General features: G+C 40.7%; 1 protein-coding gene across 1 annotated transcript in view; it reads left to right on the top strand.

The window, feature by feature from the left end:
• Positions 1-4,333: 4,333 nt before the first annotated feature.
• The window catches only part of TBC1D22A (TBC1 domain family member 22A), a 143,075-nt gene continuing 137,545 nt past the window's right edge, over positions 4,334-9,863 (top strand). The window contains exons 1-2 of the mRNA XM_048500777.1: positions 4,334-4,598; positions 7,621-7,677. Coding sequence (XP_048356734.1) covers positions 4,537-4,598; positions 7,621-7,677 — 119 coding nt within the window. The 5' untranslated portion in view covers positions 4,334-4,536. The remainder of the gene's footprint in view (positions 4,599-7,620; positions 7,678-9,863) is intronic.

The raw sequence follows: 9,863 nt of genomic DNA, 5'->3' as shown, positions 1-9,863 counted from the left end.
ACAATAACTGAATATTCTTAAATCTGAATTTGAACTTAAATCTGAGCACGGTGAAAGTCAAATTAATTCCTTCATGTTCCAGACTCTATCTGAATATAGTGGTATCTTCCCAAGAAGATTTTCCAAATAAAATTTAGTCAAGTATATGCTATAAACATACTCATATGAGTTTCTGTTGTATGATGAACATATTTTATCTCATGATTCTAATTTACCATGTACTGACATAAACATCATGTGGAGTTGTTTGGACAAAATAAAAATGAGATAGATAGACGGATAGAAAGCAATGTTAGATAGACAAGCAGAGAAAATACGTGTGTGTCTGATAAGTGGAATCAAGTTGCTTCTGACTCACAGTGATTCTAATAATCTGTGTCCTTCAAAAAAGCCTTACTCAGGTGTTGTAAATCGAGGCTTCTTTTAAACAGTCAATCTCTCTTATGCTGGATGCTACCTTTACCCTTTCTTAGCATTATTTTCTTTTCCAGTGGCACTTGTCTTCTCATGATGTGATCAAATACAATAGCCTCAGTTTAGTCATTTTAGCTTTTTGGGACAGTTCCGGTTTAATTTGATCTAAAGCCCGCTTATTTGTCTTTTTGGTGGTCTATGGTACCCATAAAACTTTCCTCCACACTTCAAAGGAATCTGCTTTCTGTCAGCTTTCTTCATTGTCCAGTTTTTACACCTATACATAGTAACATGGCAAATTATGGCATGAATTAACTTAATCTTAGTTGTCAGTGACATATTCATATGCTTAAGAATTGTTTGTAGCTCCTTCACAACTGCCCTTCCTATTCTTCATTTCCTTCTTAGTTCTTGGTTGAAGTTTCCCTTTTGGTTGCTAATGAAGCCAAGGAATAGAATGTCTTTAACAATTTCAATTTCCTCATTGTCTACCCTAAGGCTCAGCAATTCTCCAGTTTAGCTGTAGTCCTGCTTTGGCACTTTCTCCTCTAAATTTCAACAGTAGTCATTTCAAATCCTTGCTATTTTCTGCCAGTAATGCAGTATCATTGACATATCTCAAATTGTTAATGTTCCTTCCATCAATTTTCACTCTACCTTCATCTAAATGTAATCCTGGTTTCCTTCTGCATACAGATTGAAGAGATAGGGAGATAAAATACATTCTTGTCTAACACTTTTGTCAATTGGAAACCATTTTTTCTTCATATTTGTCCGAACAGTAGCCTCTAGTTCACAGTACAGGTTGTGCATCAAAACAATAAGATGCTGTGGCACACCCCTTTCCTTTAAAACCAGCCACAGCTTTTTATGATCCACACAGTCAAAAGCTTTGCTGCAATCTATGAAATACAAGCTGATTTTCTAAAACATTTTTGATGGACTCTTTTATGTGGCTTGGAATAGTTCTATGGATATCCCATCTACTCCTGGTGATTTCTTTCTTCTGGTTGTTCTCAGTGCAGCGTACATTTCATTTTCTAAAACTGTATGTTTCTTCTTCAAAAGATTTTTCTTGAAAAGAAGCTGTCAACCTTTTGTCTCTTCTGTATAGTTCTTTAGTGTATTCTTCCTACCTTTTTAATTATGTCCTGTTCAGTCAATGTATTTCTATGCCTAACTGTACTTTAAATTTCCCTTTGTTTTCTTAGATCTTATGGACAGATCTCTTGTTCTTCTTTTTTCGTTGTTCTATTTATTTACACTGGTTATTATGTACAGGCAAACAGAATGGGTAGACATGCAGATAAACAGTATACTTTCTAGACTGATCTTTATAGTAGTTCTAAAAATAGTGGTCACATTCCATCTTCTTCATCCATTCTCTCTGGAAAGGCTTTCCATGAACTGTGTTAAAAGGGTGTTTGGGAAAGAAACAGGGTATTTTGGGAAAGAAACAGGCGTATACCAGCACCTCAAAAACTAAGGCCGTTTCCGCATGAAGGCGGAAACGGCCGGGTCGGCGTTTCCGACGCCGACCCGACGACGCTTGGCAGGACCGATCCCCACGTGGACGGGTTCCACAAGAGACAGCCGGGCAGCCCGGCACCATTGGTGAGCGCCGGTTGCCTGGTCGACTTAACATGTCCCCGGGCCTCCGGCGCGTCGCCGAGGCCTGGGGACATGCCCCCCTGGCCTTGCGTGCCTGCTCCAGCGGCGCAGGGCAGGAGGGCGTGTCCCCAGGCCTCAGTGACGGGCCGGAGGCCCAGGGACAAGGGAAGTGCCGGGTGGGGGAGGCATCGTGAAGCCGCTGTCGTTCGCTCGGCAGCAGCTTCACGGCAGCGTTTCCCCAAAAAGAGCGCTTCCCAGCGCTCTGGGGAAACGCCGACTTCAGGCCGGGTGGGCTGTGCGAGGGCGGCGGGGCTGCGTTGCAGCTGCCCCCCCCCCGTGCGAATGGCAGCCTGGAGACGGTGTTTTTGCCGTCTCCAGGCCGCCATTTAATGCCTGTGCGGAAACGGCCTAACAGTATTGTGTTCCAGAGTAAACTTGCTTGAACTAAAGCTCACTTGGTCTGCTCTAACCTAGATATCAGAGGGTTTGAGGAATAAAATCCAGCAAAGTAAAAGGGGCATGGAACGCAGACTGAATGTTAGGGTCTAGTACTCCAGTCAGCAAGCAAAGACTCAGGAATGTTTCAAGAGCTTTATCCCTCTTATCTAGCTGAGGATGCCTTTAGGTCTATAAGACATGCTCTATCTCCATGGTTCTCAAGCTGGGGGTCGGGACCCCTTTGGGGGTCAAACGAAACTTTCACAAGGGTCACCTCTCTGCATCAGTGTTCTCCATCTGTAAAATGGATAAATGTTAGGGTTGGGGGTCACCACAACATGAGGAACTGTATTAAAGGGTCGCGGCATTAGGAAGGTTGAGAACCAATTTCATGTCTTTTTAGTCCTGTACTGGGATGTTATAAATTCAAATAAATACAAATACAAAAACCTTTAATGGCATAAAAGAGGTGGTAATATACAAAATATGTTAAAGCCAAATAACTAAAGCTTACAAAAAGGTTTCTCTCTAGATTCAAGTGCCTTAATTAAAAACCTGGCAACTGACTCAGTAGTGTGGGGATGATGGTCACTGAGCCAGTATGAAACTATTTCCCTGTCTGATCTCACCGAGTTTTTCTTCAGGGTGGCCTCTAGAAAAAGTAACCGATAGTCTGCTAAATCTTTGCAATGAAGGAGCACATGTTCTGTTGTTTCAGGTAGGCCCAATGCTCTGTAAAAGACATTAGTTTAGTTGCACTTTGGAGACTAACAAGATTTTATTCCAGCAGTTTTCCCAATCTTAGTCAGATGCAAAGTTGTGGGTCCTCCCAGGCAAACTTTGTATGTAGGAAATATGACAAAAACAATCTGAATAAATGGTCTCTAGTTTATGTAGTTAATTCTTTAAAGTTATTCCACTTGTCCACGGCAGTTGGGCTATATGTGTATCTTTAACACTTTGGGTCAGAATACCAAATATGCTCACAGGCTGGAAAAGGTTGGGGACCTCTATTTTGGAATATTCTCTTTGCTTTTGTTGCCAACGTCTGACTGTGTGATCCTGCAGAAAACCTTCTAGAGTAATAATTCTCGAAGGATACACTACTGCAGTGCTATCCTATGCATACAAATGCTACTCAGATATGAGACATACTATGTTTAACGACCTTACTCCCAGGTAAATGTGAGATTGCAGCTCAGTACACTAAAACTTCAAGGGGGCAATTGTATTAGTCTGATACCAAAATAAACAGTTTAGTGGCGTCAGAAATACTTCCCACCTTAGTAGCAGCTTCCCTGGAGTACTTTTTTTAGATATAATGTAGTGGAGACTCATAGGCAGTCCTTGTAAGAAGTGTGTGTGTGTGCGTGTGGGGGAAATCAAGTATCCACCCGATTGCATTTGAAGAAGTGGGCTAGACCCCAAAAGGTTATATTGGGTAAGAATTCCTTTAGTCTCTTGTGCCACTAGATTTCTGTCTTGTGTTGCTGCTTTAGAATAACACAGCTGGGCTAATTAATTCTACGAGACGGATCACATGGCTAGAAGAATGAGAAACGTGACTCAAAAACACAAAATCAAGCTTCCTTAGCGCCACGTTTGAAGGATCCCTCTTTTTCACGTCCAGCAGCCTGAGTCGACCGGCTCCGTAGGAGCCAATCAGAGACCTGGGGAGAACGAAGCATGCCCTGTCCCGCACGGAGGTGGAACGTTGTCTTCACATTTTCCATTGGCTACCCTTCAAACTATACTTCAATAGGATTCGTGGATATTGATTGGGCGATTTCGCCTCAGCTGCCAGGAAGTTAGCTCGCCTGTGATTCGGCGACAGCAGTCGTGGAACCCCAGTAACCAATGGGGATGGCCCTTGTTCCAGGGTGCCAAGATGGCCGCGCTCAGCTTTTGACTACAGGGAAGAAGGACCGGGGTAAACTGAGGCCTGAGAAGCTGGGTTTTGCCGAACTGAAGAGCGGTAGCTGACTGTCTCGAAGGGAAGACCACCCGATGCCGTCTCTATTTGGCTGCCGAAGCTTTCGGTTTTAGGAAGAAGGGCGATGAGGTGACGGGAAGATGGCGAGTGACGCGGGCAGGAAGCAATTCTGGAAACGGAATGTTTCCCGGGTGCCGGGCAGGTGAGCGGGCGGCAACAGGAGTAAAGGGTCTACGAGGGTGCTCAACGATAGCTTGTGTGGAGGCTGCAGGCCTCCTTGGTAACAACGGGACTGGCTTCTGGATAAAAACGTATATATTTAAGTGTGGAACTCACTGCCACTTGACAGCTGCTGGTCCAGATGACTTTAAGAACGTAGATGGGAGGCCTACCTGACGCTGCTGTTGTGGTGATCGATGGTCACATGAGTATAGGAGGGTACCTTATTCTGAATCACAGCATTGGTCTGTTAAGGCCAAAGTGGTCTACTCTGGCAGGTAGAAACTCTCTAGAACCATAAGTTACGGTGTTTTATATCACCCACGGCCATAGGACTTTGCATGCAAAGTGAATATTTTGCTGCTGAGCCTCTAAAGTACGTTTGAACATATAAGTTGCCTTATAGTGAGTTAAGTCATTGGTCTGTCGAGATGGCCAGTCAGACTAAGCAGTGGTCTTCCAGAGATTTGGATAGTCTTTCACATCACTGGTTATCCTCTTTTACTTGGAGTTTTAGGATTGTGGCTGGCATCATCTGTGTAGGCGGCAGATGCTTTCCCACTGAATCACAGCACCACCCCGTAGTACTTTGTTCAAAGTTGTTGAGTTTCCAAGCACTTTGTTTACATTTTTGGTTCTGTGAAATAAGATTATTGCCCTCATTTTGCAGGATGCGGAGATTTATTTTATTATTATTTATTAAATTTTATAAACCGCCCACCCCCAAAGGGGGTTGTAGCCTCTGTACATGATTGAAGCCTTTGTAGGCTCTGTACATGATTGTACCATCTGTACATGATGAGATGGAATTTTAATTAGGACAGACGGTGCATTTTGCATCTGTGATGCAGTTTTTAAATCATTTGGCTAGATTATCTAAATAGAAATGGTGTATTGTGATGCAGTGTGCATGTCTGAGAAATAACTAATGCTATGGATAAATTATTGGGGGGTAAGGATAGTTGCCTTTCTGCCTGTTTGTGATTTTCTGGGAAGTATTTGGTTAATTGTTCAAGAGGGTACTAAATTAGATGGTCCTATTTAGACTTTGTTGTTTGGGAATCTTTTTGCATGAAGAAGAATAGGAACAACTTTTAGAAAACATATTCTTTTGATAGATGTTTTGACTTTTTGGCTGTTATGCCTGCTGTTAAAGAAAGGTTACACTTCTGCTTTGTTTATGCTTGGAAAGTTAGCGGCTGGTTGTGTTTTCCTTGTTGAGGAGAATCTAATTAAAGGAAAATAAAACTAAAGTTGAAGAATGACCCAGCTAAAGCAAATATAAAATAAACATGTCAAGTGAATGAAAAATAACTAATTGCTGTATAAGCTTTATAGCCCTCATAAACCTTCTTAGTTTATGGTAGCAGAAGACGCTGGGGAATGCCTGAGAGGAAATAGTTGGGTTGGCTGACAATTGAGTATGTATGTGCAGAATTGGGTTTGGTGACAGTGTGATGTTTGTTTCATAAGTGGAGGATCTCATGAGGGTAGGAAAAGGTATAGACATATATCTGCATTTTTCAGCAAACAAGGAACAAGTCGCTTGCAAATTCCAACAGTCTATAGTTGTACTGTTGCTTCTAATAAATCTGGTAAAATTTTACCCATTGATACTTGCAAATCACCTCAGATGTGGTACTTGCTTTCCTTTTTGGGTGGGTTTATGGTGGGTAATATTAGTCCACCACTGTTGGACAACATGACTAAATTCCATATGATAAATGACTCTCTGAGTCATATTGTTATCTATTCAATGCTAAAAAAGTCATGTTAACAATTTATCTGATTTCATAATCAGGTTAAACTGCTGAAAGGGAAGTTTCATTTTTTTAACCAGCAGTACTGTCAAGATTTCATCTCATTTCAGCAATTAAATCTGTCTTTTGAGGTGTTATTTGGAAATTCCAGTCGGTGCAGAATTCTGCAGCTTGGCTGTTATCAGGAACTACGTGGAGCATGTGTATTAATCCCATCCTCTGGCCGCTCAATTTAAAATATTGGCTACTAGCTACAGAGCCCTTCATGACCTTGATAACTGGGAAGCACTCTCCCCCTGTGTTCTTCCTCAACAGTTTCACTCAGATCAAGTGCTGGCCTGGCTTTCTGCAAACTATGGAAAACTGCCAAACCCCTCCCCCCCCCCTCAAAGAGGGGTTTTCTATGCAGGCAATGGAATACCATTGTACGAAAGGCCTCCCAAATAGTTTTTTTTCTGCCCCCTGGCAGGTATCTACTGATATGGGTTGTTCTCTGCTAACACCCAGGTCTGCTTATGAGGGAAACTACAGTTACTGCACAACAAATTCATACCTTCCAGAACAGTAGCATTGTTTCTGTAGCAAGTGCGCTAAATTGGGGTAGTCCTGGGGAAAAATGTCTGCCCCTTGTAGACTAGCCTAATGAGATGTTAGTTACTGGTAGTGGTGGAAAGTGCCATTAAGTTGCAGCTGCCTTAATGGGGACCTTGTCCAGTTTTCAAGGCAAAAGACATTCTGAAATGTGATATGAGACTGACGCCAGCCTGTGCCATCCAGAACAGGGCTATTATTTACTGTGTAATGTTATTTCTCCCCATGTGTTGCAAAACATCACCTGCCCATTCCATATATTCTGGTCAAAAGACAGGCTAGTTGGCTACCCTGGTCGGGATCCATGAGGACTAGTAAGCTGGGAATGGCCAAAATATGTGGATAAATAGTGCTAACTTACCTTACAGCATGAGTAAATGGACAGTGAAAAAACTAATATGAAGCTCTTTTAATAGCAAAGTGCTGTAGTAATGTGTATTATTACTGTTAAGTAACAGTGCTTGCAGGCTCAACTGAGTGTCCTCCGTGTACTTTTCAGTTCTACTACTATTCCCTGAAACAAATGGTAATAATCTGTAAAAATGTTTTAAATGAGAGAGCAGTATGGCAGTGATCAGTCATGTACATGACTGCTGATGCATTCTTTCTTTTAACTTGGTACTTTCCTAAAATTCTTTTTTGTCCCCTTTTTAGCATTCAGCACGTGTATGGCGCTCAACATCCTCCTTTTGATCCGTTGTTGCATGGAACGTAAGTTTTCAACAAAAGGAAAAGGGGCCAAATCTGCAAAATCTCTTTGTTGTCTGTTTTTCTGTTGAAATAATGTGCTGTTAGACATTTCCCCTTTTTGCTTCTGACCACTTTCCTCTCTTCCTTCCTCTCACACTGGCTTTCTGAACCATGGTAATAAATGTATCAAAGTGTTTTGTCTCTTAGAGAATCCTTTGTTACACTGGAATTAATTTGAAATTCTGCACTTCCTTAAATGTGTGTGTGCAAGTGCTGTCAAGTTATAGCTGATTTATAGCAACCCCTTGTGGGGCTTTAAAGGCAACTGATTAAGCAGAGGTGATTTGCCATTTTCTTCCTCTGCAGAATCTTCCTGGGAGGTCTCGCTTCCAAGATCTGATGAGATGGGGCTTTACCATACCATACCAATCCACATTCACGGTTCTTAAGTACATCCCCACAAATCATGTTTGGGAAATTTGAATAAGCTAGTTTCCTTTTTCAGTGCACAATCTGCTAATCAGTTTGGTTCTGTTCAGCTGACCTATAATTATAAGTTCTGGTAGCACAGATTTTTTTAACAGTACACTAATTTTATTCAGTTGTGTTTATGTCATTTTGAAAGTAGAAGCTCAAATAACTGTTATCTGAACAATAAATAATATTTTAATCTTCATGACTTTTGAAGCCTTGTCAAGAATTGCTTACTCCTAGATCAAGAGCTGAACCTTTTATTTACTTTAGATATCTCTACAAATATGTTGTTGAATTCATTTGTTTAATTATGTTGTTTCTGTTTTGTTGATGCTCTATGTCATCTTTTAAGGGGAAGGGGTTGGATATGGACGAATTTTCAATAATGAACAGAAACTTCCTGTCTTCCCTTTCCCACCTGCAGCCCTCTGATCTCCACAACATACTGTTGCTGGTGAACAGGAGCTCTCCAGTGATGTTGTACATATTTGTTTGGATCCAACCCATTCTTTTTTCTTTAACAGTTGGTTTATTACAGTTGTATCCCCTAATTCTTTCAAGGAATACAGAACTCTGACCGTAGGGTTATCCCATAACCCTCCATTTTGACCACAACTCTGTGAAGTAGTTTAGACTGAGAGACTTGCTGTACGATTAGAAGCAACTTTGCGGGTTGGGTCCAGCCAGGGTTTCCACTGGTGCTGAAAGGAAAAGGGAGTCTCCTTTGGCTATCAAAACTGCTGTGGTGGGGATTATGGGACTTGCATGAAGAAAATCATGTGATTCATAAAGTTGGGCATTGGACATTATTTCAGCAAAAAAACGTAGGGTGGATCCATCCTCATGATTGTGAATTTTGAGTCCGTCCAGCACGAGTCTTCTGTTGACTAGAACCCTGTTATTCATTGTTGTCCTCTAATATGCGGTGGTCAGTTGTTTGCTTCTAAATATGCACATTTCCTTTTGATCCTTTTCTGTATGAGTGTGAGTATAGTGGTAGCTATGATATTGCTAACCTTTTCTTGCTGAGTTTGCAAGTTAATGAAGAAGTCAAGCACTTTTCAGCTGTCAGTAAATTTTGCTTAATTACTTGACAATTAATTGAAACAATTAAAAGTTAGATTGTTTTTTTAACAGAGGTGAAGAGTTGAAATTGACTTTAGCTATATCAGATGTAACTCATATGCACATGCTGATTAGCTTATTTGTACTTATGTTGTTATCTCATGTTTTGTTATGAATTAATTACTTACCTAGATAATCACATAATTGTGATAGAACAGATTTAGAGAATGATAAAATTGATATTTGTCTATAATTATACACTCCTGTGACAAGCAAATCAGATTTTTTTGGATTGATGTCTCAGAAGTAGGCTAGGTGAGATTTCTTAATAGGTAAGTTGAGCTTCTGATAATCCCTAACAGCAGTGAGACAAAAACTGAAACCTGATTTGCTTTTAAAAATATTATTTGCTATAATATGATTAAGCAGTGTTAGGAATTTGGTAATTTTAGCATTTATCTTCCCAGTAATTGTAAGCTTAACCTTTTCATGCCTGTATTTTTTTCTGTCTTGCTTAATAAAAACATTTTCTTGCTCAATAAAAGGATTTTTAAAATCAGTAAAATATAAAAGTTTCTACAGATGTTCTGTCCGGTTTGATAGTTAATAGTTAAAAAAACTCATCCCTTTTTTCTTGTGTACTATCAGAATTGAAGGTTGTTAATAAC

Source organism: Sphaerodactylus townsendi, linkage group LG06, assembly GCF_021028975.2.
Source record: "Sphaerodactylus townsendi isolate TG3544 linkage group LG06, MPM_Stown_v2.3, whole genome shotgun sequence".
Taxonomy (NCBI): Eukaryota; Metazoa; Chordata; class Lepidosauria; order Squamata; family Sphaerodactylidae; genus Sphaerodactylus; species Sphaerodactylus townsendi.
The sequence above is the reverse complement of the archived record's forward strand: the minus strand, read 5'-3'. Positions and strand labels throughout refer to the sequence as shown.